Genomic DNA, 24,012 nt, shown 5'->3' with positions numbered 1-24,012 from the left:
CTCACAGTGTTATTAAAGGTTTTGTAAATAGCTTTTTTCTAAAATTTGACATTCCCACCCACATAGATGTTTTTTGGAGCAGGAAGAAAAGGGGAAGAATTCAATCACCTTTCAAAAAGTAGCGAACTTCCACAAAAAGGTGTTCATAATAGTGCATGGTAGTATTTGCTTTAAATATTTAATTGAAACCAACTTATTTACATCGAATGTAACCTCTGATTGTTATTAAAAATATGTATTTGTATGTACATATTAGGGCGATTTTTTTGCGACTATTGTTTTTTTTCACTCTTACCTCAAAATTATGTGGAAAATGCCTAAAACAAAGCAACCTTGATTATTTGGACCCCATAATATTAACATTAAGTACTCGCTTAAGGCGTGCAAATATTTCCTATATAAAATACACGTAAACTTTGAGTTGTTTTCTTAAAAAATCTACAGCTCGGAGGAATTTTATGGTATAAGCTTGGTCAATGATGGATTTCTTCAGAATTGAATGTTCTACAAAAGTGTCCATTGCAGTGTAATCCTAACTCCCACCGGCGAGGTGGGTCACTAAACCCAATTTTTTTATGAAATTCTCGTTTTTTTGCCCCTATCTCGAAAATAACAAGAGCTACAGAAAAAATATGAATGACAAACTTGTAGGACATTTAGTTTCCTAAAAAAAAGTTCCCCACCATCAAATCGCTAATAGCCACATTTCTTGAGATATTGGACTTTGAAATTGATCAACAATTTCTACAATTTAGCTTAACAGTCCATGAAAATTCCACACTACCTCAACTTCAAAACCCAATATTTCAAGAAATATCGATATTACCGATTTTGTGTTCTGCAACTTTTTCGTAGGTAATTAATTGTCCTACAAGTTTGTCATTTATATCTTTTCTGTAGCTCCTGTTATTTTCGAGATAGGAGCAAAAAAAAAGTTTTTATACAAAAAATTGGGTTTAGTGACCCGTACTACCTCGCTGGTGGGAGTTAGGATTACACCGTTTTGTAGAGCAATCAACTCATCATTGACCAAGATTATAGCGTAAAAAGCCTCTGAGCTGTAGACTTTTTAAGAAAAAAATTCAAAGTCTACGTGTATTTTAAATGGGAAATCTTTGCACGCCTTGGGCGAGTACTTAAAGTTAATATAAAGGGTTCAAATTTTCAGGGAGCTTTTTTTAGGTGTTTTCTACAAAATTTCGAGGCAGGAGTGCAAAAAACAATAGTCGCAAAAAAATCGCCCTAGTACATATATACCAAAATTGCGTACGTCAGACTGCGTATAACTTGAGAATGGATGGTCTACTTTGAGCTGTTTTCTGTTTTTATTTTTTTTTGCCTTGTAAAGTCTTTGCGGTACCTTTTAAGGTTGACGGATATGAAGAAATTATTTTTTTGTTGAAAATTATATAATTTTTATAAAAAGATGCCAAATAAAAGCATTTGGCTCTTACTTCTCTTTCGCGCCAGTTTTTCAGTGCAAGTTTAAACTTAGATCACGTAAACTGTGTTTGGCTTGACCAACTCGAGCGGTTAATCTAAGTTTAAACCACAACCATGAACTAGAATATTGACCTTTAGTGTTCGGGAGACATTAGGCCGCCGATCAGAATATCAAACATTGGCTAACACAGTCGCGATTGGCGATCTCAGGAAGAAAGAAACGGGGACGCAGATACTGAACGATTGAGACAGGAACGCGACCTACACCATCAAATGAGAAACTCCATAAGTGTGCAATTACAACATCGCGCCAGTGACTAAATCGAGCCCATAGGTACGGTTTGCTAATACATCTTATATTGCGTCAAAGTCTCATTCTGAGACACCAGGAATGTGTTGTGTAGGCCAATGCCTTAATACCTTCGTTTACTCATTTACCAGAACACATGGTGAAATTATACCAGGTGAAGTAATTAGAGCGAGAAGAAAGATTTTGACACTGCCTTATTTGAAACAGAATGAAGAACAAACATTCCTTCAAATTTAAAAAGTAAAACTTTCACTGCTAAAAATTTAAAAATTTTCTTAAAACTTGCAAAGAAATATGGAAAAGGAATATAGCTGTTTTTGTTTTTAGGAGTAGGGTGGGAGTGTCATTGATAAAATTACAGTGAGAGAAAATTTTTCTTACAAAACCTTTCGTTATTGATTCTTGATTCAACTCGATCATTTCTGTGGGTATGTGGTAAAAAATTTTTAAAAATAGGGTAGCCAGATATTTGAAAATTTTAAATTATTTAAAGTCTCAACAAAATAATTAAATGTCTTCATCAAAACTAAAAGCATTTGAAGAGATTTTAAAACATTTTTGTGTTGGGTCGCAACCTTTAAAAAAACACAACAACGGTTATTAAAAATTTAAGATTACTTAATACCACAATATGTGTATCGAATAGAAGGTTTATGCACCCCCAGCAAAGGTTTTGGAAAATACATACCTACTTTAATTCACACATATTTTTGGATAGGGTTGCCGTTTATCTATAAAAATTTTTAAATCATGCTACATGCGGTTAAGTAAACCAGTCAGCTGTTGCAAATAAATAAAATTATGTGAAATATCTTTCCTTTTCAATCAAGTGCGGGCAATAAATATCGTTTTTAATGTAATTATTGATATTGTTACGATTATCCTTGAAACCTCGTCCGGATTTCCCAAATCTCTCGGCTCGTATCGCTGGATTGTTAAATAAATGCAATCGATGACCAAATTGTAGTACAATTAACTTTATTGTACAACAAACAATTTACAATACTCGCTAATACAGTAAAAACACTTTACAATACTTGTTAAAGCAATAACAGCGCTTAACTAAACTTGATAACGCAATTAAACTTATATCTTGCTTATTCGCAACTCACTTCTCTGCTCACTTTACTTGTAGCTTGCTGTCTTGTAACTAACTCACCTCGCGGTGGCGGCGCCCTTATATACCTGCGCTGGCACTTATGGCAACTCTAGAACATTCTGAAGTTTATCGCTCATTCTCTTTCTCTCGCTGTTCGCAGTGTTCATCCAACTTGACGTTTCTCTTTGTGGAACATTCTACGTCATTCTTCGAACATTCTGCCTATTTCTCGTTGTTCGTTTTGTATTGCCGCAGTATTCGCCACACTACCCTCCACCTAAGTCTGATCGTACCGATCAGAAACACTTGCTGTTCCAAACGTTGCTAGTCTTTCATCTTGGTTCTCGGCCTACCAGCTGTCTGGATTGGATGCACTGCGTCCTTCAGCCGTTTGTCAATCCTATACGGACCTTTCCAGTTACGATGTTGTTCGGAGGTGAAGCCTTTCATCGGCTGCGGCATGTGCAACGACACCGAATCACCTTCCTGTAGCTCCTCTCGGCTCGATGCGTTACTGGACATTGCTTCCAGTTTATCTCCGGTGATGCACCATCTCACATGGTCGTGCTTCTGCCGGCCACTGGTGGTGACCAGACCATGTCTCTTCTCATGGGCACCCTTTTCGCCAGATCTATGTCGCATCATCTGTCCATGACACCCAGACTCCCGCCTTCGTGCTGCACTGCCTTTAGCACATCTTGCTACATCCGGATCCTTACGCTGAAATTTCCGCCGTCGTTTCGTATCTCGCTCTTCCGCCGATGCTAACTTCATTGACCGGACATGTATAATCTCAACCTTGGCTTCCGGTTTAACTGCTCGCCTTTTCCGACCACCTTTTTCGGGACACTTCAAAGTGCGCCTACTGCTTCCACAGCCGATTCCATTTCCGGCCACCGGCGTATCACCATTGCAACGTGGTTCAGTGGCTTTCCTCCTGCCGGAAACACTGACTGGCTCGCCATGACCACTTCCTTGTTGCGACCTCTTCTTCACTGAGCTGGTGGTACCATCACACTTTTTCTGTATCGGTGAACCACTTCCTTCTTCTGACGAAACCATTCCGTCTCCATCACTGCCAACCTCCGCCCAACTAACCGCTTCCGTTTCTGCTGGAATCTTCGACACTTCCTCTAAGACTAACCGTCTGCTGCAGCACTGGCTGTCGTAACCAACCCTAAGTGGAACTTTCCTGTGACGATCTGTCAGGATCATTCTCTGGAGGTCAATCTTCATGCCTTGGCCAAGTAAAAAGTCTAATCCAATGATGACTTCATCCATAATCGCCGCGACTATGAACTTGTGTAACACCGTCACATTCCCTATTGCGACTTTGCATGTTACCTCTCCTACAACTTGGGTGTCCTCACCAGTTGCTGTCCTCAACCTTGCTCCAGGTAATGGCCTTACCTCTTTAGTAACCAAATCAGATCGAATGATGGAATGTGATGCGCCCGTATCCACAGTTAGTACTCGCTCATGTCCGTCCACATATCCACCAACAGTAACGTTGCTCGCTTTTCTGCCAATTCTCGAGACGGAGATTATGGGGCATTCAATTGCGGGAGCCAGCGCGCGCCCCTTGCTGCTGGCTCGTTTTAGTTTAACGACTGATTGGAGTTGGATTCGTCTCCTTCAGTCCTGCGTTTGCGTCCTGCTGAATTGTTGAGCGCACTGGAGCTTGCGCTGCAATCGCGGGCGAAGTGGCCTGGCTTTCCACATTTAAAACATTTGCCAGAGCCATGCTTTTTCTCACCCAGCAGTTGGATTAGCTTCTTCAGCATTTCCTTTGTCTCGTCCGGTGTCTCCACTTCCACGCGATGTGCTTTGTAGGCTGGTCTACTTAGGAGCGCCGCCGTTTCACGCGTCTGAGCATACGAGACAGTTTCAGCAAATGTTGGCTTGGGATTCGCGTACGTCTCTCGCTTGGTATACACGTCCCGCATTCCGTTGATGAACCTCTGGATTTTTACCCTTTCAAGGTGCTCACCAGATGCATCTCCAGTTGCCAAATGAGCCAGCCTTTCAATCTCAGGGGCGAATTCCTGTAAAGTCTCGTTGGATTTCTGGCAGCGATTCTCCAGCTCCATCTGGTAAATCTGTCTCCTGTGCTCGCTACCATAACGTCATTCCACTGCACCCATTAACGCATCGTAATTGTTCCTTTCACAGTCGGGAATAGTCTGCAAAATTTCCGCTGCAGGTTCTTTCAATGCGACGAATAACGCAGCGGATTTATCCTCCATGCTCCAATGATTTGCTGTAGCTGTCTTCTCAAACTGGAGCTTAAAGACCTGGAAAGGAATAGTGCCATCAAAGGATGGGGTTTTTACCTTGGGTGCGCTCGTCGAAGTAGCTGGACGATTCAACTGTAAATCACGAAGACGACCTTCCAACTTCTCTACCTTTGTCTCGACTTTCTCCTGTCTCTCTTCGATTTTGTCCTGTATTTGTGTAATTTTTGCATCCTGTGCTTCCAGCTGGATGATATACGTGTCTCTTGTGCCAGTAGGTGAGTTTCTAGCCAGGATGACACCTGCGCTGATACATCTGAAGATATACGTGTCTCCAGCGTTTGCATCTGGGATGACAGCTGTGATGACATCTGTGACATGCGTGTATCCTGTGCTTGCATCTGTGACGACAGCTGTGATGACATCTGTGACATGGCAGCCAATAACGTTTTCATGTCTATAGCTGTTGATGAACTAAGAGCCTTTTGCTGTTCTTCAACCTTCCTGGATGTCTGCTGCACATCCTTCGACGAACAAGCAACTTCATCCTTCTGTTCGTCTCTTGCGGATGCCTCGTCGGATTTACCCTGGAAGTCGTATTTGTCCACGTCGATGCCTTCAGCTTCCATAGCCTCCCGCAACCGGGATAACAATTCCACTTTTCTTCCGGGGGTGGCCAAATTACGCTTTTCCAACTCTTGTTTCAGCTCCTCAATCTTTAAGTCCTGAATTTTCGCCATTTCCAGTAGTTTATCCTTCGGGATTTATTTAACAATCCCACTTCTGACACCAATTGTTACGATTATCCTTGAAGCCTCGTCCTGATTTCCCAAATCTCTCGGCTCGTATCGCTGGATTGTTAAATAAATGCAATCGATGACCAAATTGTAGTACAATTAACTTTATTGCACAACAAACAATTTACAATACTCGCTAATACAGTAAAAACACTTTACAATACTTGTTAAAGCAATAACAGCGCTTAACTAAACTTGATAACGCAATTAAACTTATATCTTGCTTATTCGCAACTCACTTCTCTGCTCACTTTACTTGTAGCTTGCTGTCTTGTAACTAACTCACCTCGCGGTGGCGGCGCCCTTATATACCTGCGCTGGCACTTATGGCAACTCTAGAACATTCTGGAGTTTATCGCTCATTCTCTTTCTCTCGCTGTTCGCAGTGTTCATCCAACTTGACGTTTCTCTTTGTGGAACATTCTACGACATTCTTCGAACATTCTGCCTATTTCTCGTTGTTCGCTTTGTGTTGCCGCAGTATTCGCCACAATATGAAATATTAATTTGTCTGCCGTTAGTATGTTAATTTAGTTGCCCAAGAATTCGCTGCCAAGCGTTCATTGTAGCAAGCATACTTTTAACGTGCGTTCTGTCAAACCAACGCCAAAGCCAACGCGAAAATTCTATGTGGACCGGCCTTTAGAATGATTGTGAACGCTCTGCTGTATGTCATAAACAACCAAATACACCTTGACTTTAAAATCCCTACTGTTACTTACTGAGTTAAAAAAAAAAAACAAAAAAACTTGTCTTAGCAAATGCATTATCTTCAGTTTTGTATAAAGAACAAGATTCCATCGCGAAATTGTATTTAATTAGAAACTTAAAAAAGATATACTAAAAGAAGTAAAAAATAACCACCCATCATCATCGTTGCGTATTTAACGTATACGCCCTGTAGCACCATACGCACTTGTCAAACACGTTTGCTCGCACGCCTTAACTTAAAAGTCATATTATTTAAAATAAATTAAATATTGGTATGGAAGATTTTTACACAGTATTCCTTACGTACATATACATAACTTACTTCATGTATATAAGAATATTAGAATGAATTCGAGTTTGCCAATAAAAATTTAAAAAAAATGGAATTTTAGATTCTCAAATCATAGACATCTTGTTAATTTTATTTAATTTGGTGGCAACGAGTTCTGTTACAATAACTTCGTTCGTTATAGCTAAAAGAACATTTCCACCGTTTAATTTTAACATTTTGAAATATCTAAAATTGCACAGGATCACAAATTTTGGTTTTGTTTTTGTTCTCCATTATCCAAATTATATGCAGAATTGCTCAGTGATTCCGAAAATCGAGTTAATATTTTTTCTATGGATACGTTATCGATATATTTGCAATTTACCGTTATTCACCTTACAAAAAGGGTGGTTCCACTAAGTCACGTATATCTTACGAACCAATTGAACAATCGTAATGCGAAGGCAAATGAAAGCTAATAAAATTTTCCATAAACCGTTTATATGTACATCACTTTTTGATAGGCCTGATATTTTCTGAGAAATTAATTAAAAACACCAGATTTTTTTGATGAAAATTAAAGAAAACCAAACTTTAACTGGGGAAAATTAAAAAATAAGGCCTATTTTGTTTTTTTCATTTATTTTTGTGTTTATTAATTTGTCAAACACTTTCAGGCCCAAAGACATGGGCACGGGCCGGGCTTTTGAGAGGGGCACGGCAGGCCCCTGCGTAAGCTCGCGGGTACGGGCCGGAATATTTGCTGTCAGAATGAGCTCGTGCGTGCTTGGGCGTTCAGTAAAATTTCATAAAAGCATGAACAAGCACGAAAAAGTCCGTTGCTAATACTACAAATTTAGATAAGCTTTTGTTTTTATACAAAAAAATAGTACATATTAAAACCGTTTTGATAAGAGAAAAGCAAAAAATACATGTTTGGAAACCGATAGAAAAAATAAGATACTTAGAAGTTGTTTACATACCTGTACATGACATACCTTCCACTTTTTCTACTTCCCAGAAAATATATTATACAAGTCTTTGATGTAAAATATTGATGCGCTTAAGTAAATATACATACATAAACACAAAACTAATAATATGTACATATGTATACATACAATAAAAGTTGGCTCTTTATTTCCGGGCTGGGACGTGTCCCGTGTTGCTGAGCCGGGCCGGGACGCGCCCCACTAAAATTCTTAATTTGCGGGCTCGTGCGTGTTTTTGAAAGATTATTTTGCACTCGTGCCGGGCGGGGCCTGAAAATTTAGGCCCGTGCCCATCTCTAATCGATACCAAAAGTACTCAGAACTCGATTCGCGAAAAGATCGATCGCACCCGATTTTAAAAGTATCGACACTGAGTACTCCAAAGTACTCAGCACTCAAAAAGAACGCGAAAGTACTCTGTACCAATCATCCCTTCGATACTTGTACTCAGGACCGATTCAAAGCTCTCAGTATTAAGTGTCGAATATATGAGACATTCTTTCCATATATATTAACAGTTTCACTTTTTCAAGTTAATTTGCACAGTAAATTAGGGATTTATAATTATATTTAGTAAGGTGTCAAACATCGAGTTTCTGCATGAATTTAAATTTTATTGCAAATTCCGATAGAACACCTATCGAGGTATAATATTTGTATGGCTAGATTTTTCTTTAAGATAGCAAACCCCTAAAAATGGGCGTGGCAATTGTACGACTAAAGTTTGCAAAACGCAGATTTTATTGCGGATTTCGGCAGGATATCGCTTCGTTAACAACATTTGTTCCACAACTTTTTCAATTAAAGAATATTCAAAAATGGGCGTGGCTACATTAAAGCCAAAGTTCGAAAATTTAGACTTTATTGTGGATTTCGCCAGAATATCTATATGGATTGAAAAGGTACTATATTTTCACAACATGGTCGATTTTGTCTCTCGTTTTTAGATCTGGAGACAGCCGCTTGATGGATATTTTCAGGCTGGAATTTAGTACTACATAATACCATGTTTCGGGTCCCGGCGAAGTCGATCAGCCTCATTCCGTTATTGGACATTTCGTCTTGGAGGCTACATTTTGCGACAGTGGCGTAAAAGATCCCTTCCTTGCCCACCTTGGCATTGAAATCCCCAAGCACGATTTTTATGTCGTGTCGAGGGCAGCGCTGAAGCTCCAAGCGCTGAGGATTGTGGCTAAAAGTTCGTTCACCGGGGTGAAAGCCAATACTCGGCGACTGACTCTCTCTCCCACTACAAATCCAACACTGAATTTTCGCTTCATTACGTGGCAATTGCCTTATATTTCGTAAGGCTCAGCGATTGCATTGCCTTGCCCCGTCCATCGCATTTTTTGGATGGCGGTGATGTCGGCCTTTGTCTTCTCGAGGATATCAACCAGTGGGGCAGAGGCACCTTCCCCTTTAAAGGTTCGGAAATCCAAGTGCGTACCCTCAAATCATAGTCCTTAATACGTTTGCCGTAGTCGTCACCAAAAGAAGGGGTTCTCACCCGAGGCATGTTTTTCTTTTTCAGTGGGCGGGGTTTTACAGTGGCGGGAACCAAACTAGCGCACGAGAAGTTTTACGCCTTCTCACTTTATCTCGCTCCCAAATGGGTGTTTGGTACCCAGAGGATACGTGGATGCAAATATCCAGACTTTGTTAGCTGCGAATTGACCCGTACGCACTTTCCCACTTACGTGGACTTCTGCGCACGGAACCATCCTTCAATACAATACATTTTAATCAATTTGAACTGTAAATATAAGACATATATATATATCTCACCTCCGGTGACATCTATCCGACCAATTTTTAAATTATGTATTTATTTTTACGCGTCTAATAGATATTTTGAATCTGAATGGAATTGAACTGTAAATATGGCTTTAATAAATATCTCGAATCTAGTGCTAGCTATCGGATTTTTTTACTTATGCACAATATACTCCAATAACGGTTGCCATTTCCAATTTATTTTTCGGACCAAAAAATGTACCAAATGGTAAAAAATTTACCAATTTTTATTACATCGGGAAATTGAGTGGAGTTTATTCCTCTTTATCAAGAAAATATGCCAATTCAGTTTTCATAAGGATTTTTTTATATCGCATCCAAAGTTCATAACAATTGAATATTATTAACATTATATTATTTAAATTTTTAAATTATAATTTGTTTCATAATTTCATTTTTATTAATGCTAAATCAAACAATTTGTACTCAGCTATTGCGGAACTGTAAGGCACACTAAAAATGTTATGAACTAAATCACCCAATTCTCCAAAGGCTGATTTACCCAATCCATTTTTAATCAAACTTACTTGATCCCAAAAATGTTCTATGCACATTGGTACCGTTTTTGAAGTTACCTTCACTCAGCCTCAATTTGCATAATTGAAATTCAATTATGTCTGCATCATTTACCAATGCAGGAAATCGGTCGAGTAGCGGCAAAATTGATACATCAGTATCATGTGGTGTAATAATTTCAAGATGTTTAATATCTTATCGATTGAAATCGAATATTATTGTGATGTGCTAAATGCTCTGATTAAAGTTTCCATCCTCTCCATATTTTTGCCAGCCACTTTAATATTGGTCACCGAGTAATTGAAATTAGCAAGAAACCGCGATATATTTTGAAGCGAGCTTTGGCAGATGATTGCCACGCCATATTTAAAGATCAGTGGCAAGGCGAGTTCACACTTTTAGCAGGTGTTGCCAATCGGCCCTATGCTGAATATCGTCATCGTCATCGTCGACCATTGTCAGCGCAACAGCAAAATGGCTGACGATGGCCGTACCGTCACTTTTACTGACGGGGACGATATTCAACATAGGTATAGAAAAAATTGAAAACACGAAACTATTGCATGAAGTGAAAGGGTGATAATAACCTAACCAAAGGCTTGTGAAATGGACTATTTTAAAAAGAATTGGACCAATGGACCAAACGAAAAGAAATGGACCAAATTTGGTCCATTTGGACCAAACCCGGAACTGTGACCCCAATACAAGTACAATATATGTATACAATAAAGTACATAAGTACATACATATTAACAGACACCTTTTTTATTGTATGTATGTATGTATGTACATATATGTGTAAGATACCCTGCAGTAAAATTTAGAGCCGGTCTGTTAAAGCGCTAGTTCCGCTCTATACATTTCAGAACTATCTCCGAACGAAAGCATTGCGTTGGGATAGATCTAGATCCAGTACCGCCTCTTAATGCGCTAGTTCTGAACTAGCGCAATTTCCTGCAGGGATGATTACAGTATCGCAGAGTTAGTGTACAAACAATATCTAAGGATCAATACATTGCAAGCAAATGTTTAAATGCTCTATATTAAAATTCATGTTTATTTGTTTGCTGTCATTCCGTTTTTTGTTATTCCCGGCATTTTGCTATGCTTTAGATAATATTGACTTTGCACAGGTTTATATTTTTATTTTCCTTTACAATTAGCCGGTTGGTTGTTCAAGTCAAGTAGTCTGTTGCCGCGATTAATCGAGGCTTTTGTTGTTTGTGCTCAACAACATTTATTTTGACGCTCAAATTTCACTTTCGAATGTTGGAAATCGCTCTCAAATTTGTATGTACCGAAAAATTTCTCTTAGCGAATACGTGAAACGAAGAGAGTCGAAAGTACATATATATAAATATTTTCCTAGCTTTTAAGATGAGAGTGCCGTGCATGTCGGTCAGCAGATGCACAGGAAAATGCCGCTAAGAGCACTTTGGGTGATGACGCTGGGCGGCAGGAGGCCGCAACTACCTGTGCGAACAGTGAACTAACTCGAAAATTTTAAATTCAAAAGTGTTTGTACATATGAGGTTCCGTTTCGTGTATGTATATACGCAAGTATATACATACATAATATGAACAGTGTGACCGCGGGCTTGTGAAAAATTGTAGCAGAAAAGAGACTTAAAATGTATCAATGTGTATCACTTTTTTTCATTTAAGTATCAAAGCATTAATATGGAATAAAACCAATCATTTTTATGAAAAACCATTTTCCAAAACAATTTAACATTTATTGCACGAGCAAGTTGAAATTATTTCCCGAGTGCGATTTTCGCAATTTCAGCTGCAGTTACACCTTGCAATTTTTATTGCCTACCAACTGTTGTGTGTGGGCACTTTGATGTCTAGATATGTATAAGCATTTGCCGCATGATGCCGCCAGACAACATTCGCTCAATTTCGGTGTTAAAAAACATTTAAATCTTAAACAACCTTACTGAATAACTTCCTAAAACGTTGTCATAAGTAATCCAATAGGGAACAGATTCTTATTTTGATTTAATATTAATATTTCATCCATATAACCACCAGCATGCTTTCTATCAAGTGAAAATATGCAAGCAATAACTTTTGGATGTACGTTGCCACAGGTGCACGACATGTTTTGTAATGCATACAAATTTACAGATTTTTTTTTTTGTATTTGGAAAAGTATCAAAATTTGAAAAAAAGTATCTCTCCAAAATTCATCGAAAAATGTATCAGTTTTAATCCACTTGGACAAAACGGTCACACTGAATATGAATATACGGTTTAATGATGCTGCTGTGTTGATTAAAGAGGGGTGTCCACAGCAAGCGGGCGGGTTCGGGCGACGAGCGAGCAATTTTGAAACCAGAAAGTTATGTAAACAAAATACATATTACAACTCCGAAATTTCGGTGCTCTTTCATACGTACGTATCAAAATGCGTAAAAAATTCCGTATACATACATATAAAAACCGACCTCAATTTCGCCAGCAACTGCGACGCTAGCAAATGTAGTTTGGAAAAAAGGGAAAACCTGCGTAATAGAAAACAATATACAATTTTAGACACTCATAGTTGCATATGTATGCATGATTATGTATACCTATACTAAATATGTTTGTATGCATGTACTCATAATGCGTAGCAAAGAAAACAAAATAAAAGTGACTCTCAAGTAAAGGAGGTGATAAACAAACGACATAAGAAGTTAAATGTTGTAACACAAAGATAAGCAACAAGAGGAGAGCGTGAAAACGACCAACTCAGCTCATTGAGCTGTGCAAATGAGGGAATAAAAACAAACTAGCGAAAATATCTATACATATCCATACGTACATACATAACAGGTTCTCAACGATGCAGTAACTGCGCTTTTACTTTTACGATCGCATATGTACTTTGTACGCCAGCTTCGGCACTGCCGGCGTTTTCCAATTCCGAACACCCCGATAGCGAACTCCACCGTTGTTGATGGTGGCAGTTGTAGCTACCCATCTCAAGAAAAAATATTTTCCTGTTGGTGGTGGTGGTTTTGATGTTGGTATTGGTGGCGGTGGCGGTTATTGGATTAGTATTATTGCCGGAGCGCGCCGGTCCGTACCGTATCAGCATGAAACGAAACAACCGACAACAACGAAACAAGCGAACAGCAACCAGCTATCCGATACCGATTCCGGTAGATACCGACCCAGAAATCAACGGCTGTTAGCGAGTCACCAGCTGGTAGTTGACTTTTGTGTAGTCGTAGAATCATTCTTGAATGCGCGCGCGAATAGTCAACACGCTAAAGTCGCAACATCGCAAACTTGAAACGCAGCAAAATTTAAATTAAATAAAACAATAAAGTGATTTTTTGTTTAGTATTCGGCCGGAGCGAGCAGACGTTCTCAGCACTCCCATGCCTATACATAAGTGGTGCATATAGTATAAAAATATCGTGTATTACCCCAAAGTGGGTGAGCGTATTTAGTAAAGTGTTTGTGAGAAGTATGAGTGTTAGTGCTTTTGTAGGCTTTGTATTTTTGCAAAGAACAAAGTTTCACCACATACATACATATACAAACATACTCTCACACTTGAACCGCTGACAGACCTGCTAGCTAGTTGGCTGGCTGGTTATTTGGTGCTGGCGAACAGACACTTGTGGTAGTAGCATTTTGGTCGTACGCGAGTAAGGCCAGATATGTAAACAAGGCGGGTTAATTGAATAAATCCAAAAGAAAAACGGGGAAAAAACCTAATTAAAATGCTGCGGCGTAGCATTTTAAAATACATATAAATAAAATCAAATACGAGAAAACATAACAAAATAAATTTTGTTCTTTTCAAAAATAATAAAACACGCGGCGCGGTAACACATCTAGCAGAAAGACAAACATTTGCATGACTCCGTGGAAAGCCACCATTTATGAAAAACCAGCAAGGCATCCTTGTCAGTTGCGAAGTGACTGATGCTGCAAGTGGAGCAAAAAAAAATTGACCAATTGATAAAATAAGTGCAAATTGCAAGGACCTAATTTTATTACAAATATATCTGTATGTATGCATGTGTGCATGTAAATACGATAATAAAACTAAACTAAAAGATAGCCAAAATACTCACACTTAAAACGTTTAAAAGAAACTTAGTTCGAAAAAGCGAGACAATCCTTGATAATCAGTGCAAGTTTGCAAAATGTTTTACACTCCCATAATTAAAGAAGTAAACTTTGCAAAAAATATGAATGTTCATATAAAACTTTTATGAAAAGAAGAAATAACAGGTATAGGGAAAATAATAATTTATTTCAGTAAACCGACGGAAATACTTAGAAACAACACTAAACAAGTAAATAAATATTGAATAAGTAGGCAAATAAATATAACAAAATATATAACAAAACCAAAATAAAACTAAAAAATATGTGAAAAATAAATACATGAAATCGAATCAAATTAGAACATAATACCTAATAAGAGGTAGAACTTCGATATAATGCATTCCTAATCAAGTGAAAACGGTGTATGGGGAGGGTTGAAGGGCGGCATGCACATACTAAAAGTGAAAACTCCACCTTCCGGAGGTTTATGGTTTAAGAGTAGCAAAATTCATCAACTATTGCGCCCATTTTAGGTAATTATTAAGAATGCACGAATTGCCACCGTAGATACACAGTGGAGAGCAGAAATAAGGGGTGCGTTCGAGCTACGTAATAATTACCACAATATTGCAGCCTTGTTGCTTTCCTGATGACTTGTTGCTGATGCTCGGCTGAAAATTTTCTAAAATGCTGCAGAAATTGCGCAGTAAAAATTTGTATGTTGCTTTTGATTTGCCAATGATGAGTAATTGATTGTCAAAATTTTGTTCCTCGAACGTTTGATGTAGGCAGAGTCGCCCAAATTTTCGCGTAGAACGTGATACTCTTTCATAAAAAGTAACACCGCAGCATTTATTGCAGCTCGAATATACCCAAGTAAGTACACAGGGGTTTTTCTTAAATATTTGCAAGATTCTTAAAGTTGAAATTTGTGGTTATTTTTTCATAAAAATATGGTTCATGCTGTAACTAAAACCATATAAATCAAACTCTTTATACGGAGCTTAGAAAAATTTAACAAATTTTCATTAAAATTGAATTTTTTTAAAACTTTTTTGTTTGAGTACGCAGTTTGGTAGCCCATTAAATTTTTGTATAATAAAGTGCAAGTTTTAAGCAGCTAATCGCGTTAATTTTTAATATTTTTTTGCTGACGCCTTTTTGCAATTTTTTCCTTATAAGCACAAATTTCTTATAAAAGAAAACGCGCAGGACCGTTTGCAAAGAAAGCTAAAAAAAATATACCCCAGTTTTTATAAATTGCACAGTGCAAAAAATATGAAAAATCAACGCGATTTTGCAGCCGCTTGAAACTTGTAATTTATTATACTAAAATTTAATGGGCTACTAAACTGCATACTCAAAACAAGAAATTCTAAAAAATCAGTTCAGAAAATTAAAAAATTTTTCTAAGCAGTGCATAAGGTTTGAACGTTTGATTTGTTTTGGTTTTGGTTAAACCATGAACCATATATTGATGAAAAAATAACAAAAAAACATTTTAACTTTAAGAACCTTGCAAATATTTAACAAAAATCCCCGTATACTCATTTCTGCTCCCTACTGTACATATAAGCCGAAAAATCTTAACAACAAATATCTAAAAAATCATTACTTATTGGTTTAATGAAGTGATACATTCAGTTAGAGAAAACCCCCCCGGCATCACCTTCAAGTTTCATTAAAAAGCAAGTAGTGCATTATATCAAAGTCAACGCAAAATTACTACTAGTTTTGTGTGTAATTTTGGCTATTAGAATAAAACACTGTAGAGGTATAACACTAATTAAATGTTATAATAAGTAGTTTTTTATAACCTATTAGAGCTTGAAAAAAATGGTAAATAATAAAGAAGATGACTTCAGTTGATATATCTTTTTAATTGTTATTCCTTAACAAAATATATGACATTCGTAACATCGCCATTACATTCACATGTGTGTACATATCGAGCCCTAATCGCCAAAAAGTCGTAAGCGCCATTTTTTTCAAAATTTTCTTTTTGATGCAGAAATGTTCCAAGAGCCTCTAAATGCATTTCTGCATCAAAAAAAATAAAATTTCGAAAAAAATTTCGCCTACGTCTCTTTGGCGGTTAGGGCTCGATATGTACACACATGTGAATGTAATGGCGATGTTACGAATGTCATATATTTTGTTAAGGAATAACAATTAAAAAGATATATCAACTGAAGTCATCTTCTTTATTATTTACCATTTTTTTTCAAGCTCTAATAGGTTATAAAAAACTACTTATTATAACATTTAATTAGTGTTATACCTCTACAGTGTACAAAGGAGGCGTATTATATTCCAGACACATCTTGCCGCCTTTTCGTCTACAAACAGGGTATCGGTTTTCATTAAGATAGGCGTTCAACTTGGCTTTGATTTCGCATTTTTTAATGCCTCGAAATTTTACACCGGAGCCTTCGTTTTCGTTCGAGGAATATATTGCTTTTAGGACTTTAAAGCCGTCGAAAACTATCCAGAGTGCTGCTATGTTTTTTCGTTTTAATACACTAGTCGAGTCGAAATTTAAGGCAATGCCGTGCAATTTTCCATACGACTAGACTCTCGGAAAACGACTTGCATTCGACACGACACTCGCAATGAGGCTGATTGCTTGTTATACTAACTATTCAATCTGTAAGCTAAACGCTTAATATTGTCAAAACATCCTAGTTAGGCAGAACAGCCACTTCAACAATATCATGTATACATTCGACTTCACAAAACATTCGCATTATTTGATGCGAATGCGAATGTCGATACCAATGTTAAAAATGATAGGTACTAATCATTCGCATAAGCGAATTCGAATGCAAATATTCGTAATGTCCCTGGTGTGTACATATATTAAAAAAGTAAGTGTTGTGGCCGCTTTTTTACCATATTACTTTCAAAAAAGTCTATTTAAACGTCATTATTAATTTCGAATTTGTATAATCTCAAAATTATTGATTATACAAATTAAGAGAGATACAATTTGTATAATCAAAGAACGTAAATCTACGTTCTTTGGTATAATAACAGTTTTGTATGGCTTTCACATTTCATTCTCTGTAAATTATTTTTAAAGAATTATGGCCTTATTCATAAAAAATAAAGTAAGTTTAAAAAGCTTTATAAATTGACGTTTTCATACATTTTTTAATTTATAAACCTTTTGTAAAGCCACTTTGTTTTTTTATGAATAAGGCTATTTGACTTTTTATTAGGTTTGTAATGCCAAAACGCTTGTCTTTCAATCCACGAGTTGTGTTTACTTTAAACTGGCTCCTGAAATCTATTGTCGCTAAATACATATCGCTCATTTACTTCAAGGGTGTCACAATCCAAAAAATTAAAATATTGAGGTAAGTATGCAGAAATTACCGCACCCCTTCTTCTATGTTGTGTAAAAATTTCTAATATGTCGATTACTAAAACAGAATATGTACTCATTTTCACTATGGGAGTAAATGTAAATTCAAAACTTTAAAGTCATTATTTTCGAGAGTGGTTTTTTGAGCCATAACACTATTGAAGTAAATGAGCGATATGCATATACATATGTATAGCACTTTTCATAACTATACGATACCCACATATTGACAAGTTTCGACTATTTGTTCGCTTTATTATTATACCCGAGCGCACTTGTGCACAAGGGTATTATAACTTTGTTCACATAACGGTTGTTTGTAACAGGCAAAACGAATCGAGATAGATATAGACAAATGTATACATAAATGATCAGGATGAAAAGAGAAATCGATTAAGCGGTGACTGTCTGTCCGTCCGTCCGTCCGTCCGTCCGTCTGTGCACACGATAACTCGAGTAAAAATTGAGAAACGAAACTTGGTATGTGCACTTCTTTCGGGCGTAGGACGGACGGTATTGAAAATGGGCAAAATCGGACAATAACCACGCCTACCTCCCATATAACGGCAATTTTCAGAAATACGAAAACTACGATATTTTAGTAACTACTAAAGATTATTCACTCAAAATTGACATTTACAATAAGTTTTAGACGAAAAATAAGAATATTATAAATTTTTGGAAAATGGGCGTAGCCACGCCCACTTATGGTTACATGTGTATATCTTGGTAACCGCTGCACCAATTCCTTCCAAACTTGGCACAGTTGTTAACCTTGGTATAACATACGAAATGGCCGTATAGGACAATAACCACGCCCACATCCCATAAAACGGTAATTTAGAGAAATACGAAATCTTCGATAAATCAGTAATTATTGAAGCTATTTTATTAAAAATTGATGCTTGCAACAATTCTTTACCAAGAAATACGTTTAGGATAAAATTTTGAAAAATGGGCGTGGCACCGCCCACTTATGATCACATATATGTATCTCGGTAACCGTTCTACCAATTTGTACCAAACTCGGTGTGGTTATTGTACTTGCCACATAGAAACAAAACGTTGAAAATTATTGAAATCGAACTAAAATTACGGCCGCTTTTCATATAACAGTATATTTCAGAAATGCTTGAATCTTCAATATTTCGAAATTTAAGGACGCTAATTCACTCAAAATGGATACACCCCGGTTTACCATGTAGCAGTAGCTTTCGGAAAGGTGAAAAACATATATTTTTACCCAAAAAAGGGCTCATTCTTAACAAAATACCGTATATAACCAAGATTCAAACTTTGTACAAAATTTAAAAAAATCAACAGTTTCTTCAAATTTTCGCAATTTTTATTCACTGTTTTCGGGCACATAGTTTCTTAGCAAATTCAATTCTAAAGTGCAAGTTTGAAGTGCCTACAAAATATTGTCAAGTTTTGGCAATTTTTTCTTGCTGACGGTATTGTCCGTTTTCCTCCATATAAAAAAAATTGTCGATCATACTTCGTATAAGCACTTGCTCACCCTTTGGTCTTGCCTGATCATAACACTAAATTGCCAAGAAACTTGAGCAAAATCTGTGTCAACTACTTTTCGCCAAAAAAAATTTTATGTGCGTTAAATTGTAGATTGAATAGAACATTTTGAGGCGCCGTTTAACCTAATTTTTTTGTTACAAGTGCAACATAAAAATAGCATTTGAACAACAAAAGCAAGAGCTACAGCAGCACGACCATTCACACCACGGTGTCAACCAAAATACATATCGTCGATGTTTTTGTAAAACCGCCCATCGCCCAAGTGCAAAACCGCCTATCTTAAGGCACTCAAATTTTGCGGGAAAGCGAAAAAACGGTTTATTCTTTGAAGGCATTGCCTTGATAGTAGAGCTGGAAAACTATCGATGGTCGTGGTCATCGATGGTTTCGATAGTTGATAATCCCAACCAGGGTTGTTGCGAATATTTTTCCGAAATAAAAGTCCTTTTCGCATAATAAACAAACCGCCTGTCCAAATTAAACCAATTTGGTATCATATGAAATATTAAATTTGGTATGATATCATAGCATTAAACAGAAATAGCGAACGACCTATATTTATATTTTTTTATAATTTAATAGTAAAGAAATCCATATACCTGACACATGATTTGTTTTATGGTAATTAATTAAAATTTTTTATTGAAATATTTTTCTATATGTGGCTTTCTTCGTTTAGACATTTCAGTTTTAAAGCTATTTAAATCCTCTTTCATTTGATACCGAACTTGTTTAATTTGGATAAGCGGTTTGTTTATTATCCGGAAAGAACTTTTATTTAGGAACAAAATTCGCAACAACCCTGATCACAACCATCGATAGCATCGATACTATCGAAAATGTCGACACTATCGATAGTTTTGAATAAAACAGTCCAAAAATTAAACATAACATCTTTTATTGAAAACGAGATCAGAATTGCTAAAATATGACGATATTTTTTTTAAGGAACAACGACTTTTAGCTTCAAATAGCATCTGCGCTCTGAAATATGAATGTTACTAAATAATGTATATATGAGTGAAAATTATCGATAGTGCTTACAAAACCATCGATACTATCGATAGTGCCATCGATAGTTTTCCAGCTCTACTTGATAGGTGGTATTTTCTCTAGCTATTATTTTACAAATCTGTTGTTATAATAACGATTTAACGACTTTTATGCATAAATCTCGATGCTGGAGTTCAGGGTTACCAAATCTCATTTTTGCCACAACGGCGATTTAGGCGGTTTTGCAACTGGTCGATGGGCGGTTTTGCAAAAACATCGACGATATGCAGGTATGAACACAGTTGGCGGACACCTAAAATATTCAGCATTCAAGCTGCGGGGAAAAAAACAACGCAGCACTAACGCAGTGTATCGCATGCTCATCGTAAAGGCTGGTTTTCATTATATCATATTTTGACAACAAATTTTGTCAACATATTTTGACACAACTTTATCTCCTTTTCCCATACCATAACCGATTATATTATGGCCTAAAAATGGACAGATCGCCAATTTAGCAGCACATGTACACGACTGAAGGCCTTTTCTTATCTAAGTAAATCAATCGATAAACCATTATTCGGCAATGTGTTTTCACTTATTTGACGATTTGAATTCTACTGAAATTGACATAATGAAAACAAGCCTTAATACAGGCACATATGGCACCAGGGAAGCCAACTAATTTTTGAGTTCTACCCGATTTCGTCGATGAAATTAACCGATTTCGCACGAAGTTTCATAAAATCTCAGTACATATGTACATATTTACATAATACTCGATAAAAATCTAACACTTCCGAGGAAAAAGTTTGAAATTTAGGTGAAAATTTGTTGCACTTTTTTGAAGTTTTCTACAAATTGTTAAACTTGGATTTATATGGGGTTTGTTAGAGAAAGAACTGTATTTTAATTGAAAATTCTCAAAAATAAATAAATAAACATAAGTTGCGCACAATATCACTTTGAAATGGCGTGCTATAGATATGACCGATGTATACATATATAGCCCATAGGCAACTGATAGTAACAATTTTCGCTTCAACTTGGCCAGTTGCGGCTTCTGGGCCAGTGTTGCCAGAACTTTTTGGGCCGACCGGCTAGATTGGCAAAAAAAAGCGGCTAAAATGTTTTAGTGAAAATTCACATGCTTTATTTAAATAAATCACAAGAAACGAAAGACTAGTTAACACCATTAATTTATATCGAGTGTATATTCCTCATCATCAAATGAATCACTATTGTATATATCACCTGAATTCATTAATTTTAAGAGATCGTCATCTACAGTAAAATTATGGCAGCATTTTTCTTCAAGTTTTAAACCGTATCTTATATATGTATAAAATAGCGTTTAACGTTTTAACGCACATTGGATTTCTTTGCTTAGTTTTTATTGTATTCATTGAACTAAATATTCGCTCTACTTCTGCATTACTTATAGGCAAAACAAGAAAACTAAAAGCTAGGTTGGAAAGGTCAGCAAAAGGGTTTTCTCCTAGGGCATTTCGAAATTGATAAACTTCGGCCCAAAATTTTACAGTTGAGTCTAAATTACTCCAGGTATGTAACGTTAACCGTTGCCATTGCATCTCTATGGATGTTATTTCGTCGGCATTATATTTGTTTTTGTTGCTGTAGTTGAACAAATACTTCTGGTTTAATTACTCTTAATGCATTTCCAACCGAAAAAAGTCAATTTTTTTAGTGTGGCAATATTTGGCGTAATTCCTTTATTAAAGTGATAATAAAATAGCGACCATTTTCTCGAATTATTTTCTCGGCTTCGTGGTCAAAAGCGTTTGTGCTTACTTTTGTTTTTAAATACTCTTCAAAACTGTGATAAAACTGACGAAATGGAGCAAGGTATGGTTCCAACGGGGAGCATATAGGATCAAATGTGTCCGCGCTAATAACCACTAGGGAGCATAGATGCGAAAGTAAAACATTGAGTTCATTAAAAATTGGGTATGCATTATTGCTTTCGAACAACTTGTTTACTTTTTGCACCTGAAAATTAGGCAAATAGTAAAATCGGCTAAAAACGGCTAACTTTTTTTTACAGACCGGCTAACAAATCGGCTGCCGGCTAGATCGAATTTTCTCCGGCTAGTTGCTATCAAAACCGGCTAAATCTAGCCGGAAAACGGCTAAAATGGCAACGCTGCTTCTGGGCGAGCGAGAGTGTATGCGTGCACCTTTTAGGCCCGTCTGTGTATGCCACTTCTTGGCTGGCACGGTTCCGTTTCTGCTGGCATTGCTAATACATATGTATGTATGTACTACATACTGCGCAGCTAGCCATCGCCAAACTGCCAACAATTGCAGCAATTTTTCGCAATGAGCAGCGACAAAAGCAAAATAAAAAATACTAACTACTTCACCCAGCCGCAACAGCAGCGAATTTAAATTTGAGCGTTAGTGTTGTTGTTGTGGTGGTGAAATTTAGTTGCACGCAATTTTTAAAAAAGGAAATAGTGAAAATAATTGAAAATAAGCTAATATGCAATGTACATATGCATATACATGCGTTGCATTTATTTTTGCGACAATAACCCACAAATTTTCGACTACAATTTGCAAGTAAAGCGCAAATAAGCGAAAATTTGCAAATTGTAACATTGTAAATTGCAAATAAGTATTTTGCAGAATTTTGATTTTGATCAGAAACGAAATTCTTTTACGCCACATTTCAGATGCGACATTGTGACATACATAAATTATGTTTAAATGCCAAATACATAAATAGTACATATGTGTAAATATGACGAATATATAATTGCCTGCGTAAAAACATTTACATATAAGCAAAAATACTATATTTAGCTTTGTGGGTAAAGCTGAGATAAAATTTTGTATTTAGCAGTGTATAGTGGGAGGAAGAAAAAAATCAAATGCATACTAAATAAATACTAAAAAAAATATGTAATTAAAGTTGTTTCTAATCTCAAATGTAATGTGGTGAAGAAGAGGAGGAATAAAGAAGAAAAATTGTTGATTACAGAAGGTGAAATACAATCAAGTGAAACAAAATAAACAAATCCTCTGCTCAAAACCTTGAAAGAGAAACTAAACAATTAAAACCAACTACAATTTAGTAAAACTGGAAAATTCACTCAACACTAAATTTGAACGTGACTTTATGAAAGCAGTGTTGGCGTCTACTTTCGGCGTCAAAGGTGAGTTTAGTTTTGTAACGAGGACACACATGCATATCTATGTATCTATGTATATTTTTTCAAAAAAAAATATCAGAAAAATTTTCGATGTGAAACATTAATATGACAATACGAAAGAAGTTATTTTTTAACTTTAACCAAGAAACTTTTTTTTAGTCTGCTTCAAAATCAATGTGAAACCGGCGAAAACAAAAGAAGTTGTTTCCGATGGCAAAATTTTTACTTGAGTAGGTTTCGCAGATGGAAGTCAAGCTACATAAAACCAGTGCTTAAATTTCTCGAATCCAAATAAATTATCGCTCAAAATGGAATTAAGAAATTAGATGAACATACTAAAACAGTTTATTTATACATACTAGTGTTCGCCCAGCGGTTGAAATTCAACCGCTAAAATAACGGATAGTTAATGTGAGTTGAGTTGAGCTGAAATAACATTAGTGTAAATGGGTTAAGTGGAGGGGAGTTTAGCTTAGTACTTAACATAACATATCATAACATAACATACCACAACATAAGATTAAATAACATAACATATGTAGCATAACACACCACAATATAGCATCGCACATTCTTCAGTTGTATTTCCTTTTTATCCCTATCACTTTCTTCCTCTCTATCTTTGTCTCTATCGCTTTTAATGTTTATGTTTATGTTTATTTTCCCCTTCATGTTCATGTTCATCTTCATCTTCATCTTCATCTTCATCTTCATCTTCAT

General features: G+C 36.5%; 1 protein-coding gene across 8 annotated transcripts in view; it reads left to right on the top strand.

The window, feature by feature from the left end:
- Positions 1-13,238: 13,238 nt before the first annotated feature.
- The window catches only part of LOC118746592 (zinc finger protein 704-like), a 308,567-nt gene continuing 297,793 nt past the window's right edge, over positions 13,239-24,012 (top strand). Inside the window, exons 1-3 of one of the 8 annotated variants that reach the window (XM_036480458.1) lie at positions 13,241-14,179; positions 14,435-14,471; positions 23,052-23,295. Coding sequence is in view for 1 of the 8 variants with exons in the window: in XM_036480435.1 (XP_036336328.1) it covers positions 13,542-13,558; positions 14,435-14,471 (54 nt within the window). In the remaining 7 variants the exon portion in view is untranslated. Of the gene's footprint in view, positions 14,472-23,051; positions 23,296-24,012 lie in introns of all 8 variants that reach the window. The other 7 variants (XM_036480435.1, XM_036480488.1, XM_036480475.1 and 4 more) reach the window with 7 other exon arrangements.

This window comes from Rhagoletis pomonella, unplaced genomic scaffold (genome assembly GCF_013731165.1).
Source record: "Rhagoletis pomonella isolate Grant_MI unplaced genomic scaffold, Rhpom_1.0 Rhpom_scaffold_00001, whole genome shotgun sequence".
Taxonomy (NCBI): Eukaryota; Metazoa; Arthropoda; class Insecta; order Diptera; family Tephritidae; genus Rhagoletis; species Rhagoletis pomonella.
Note: the sequence above shows the minus strand (reverse complement) of the source record. Positions and strands in the feature narration are given on the sequence as shown.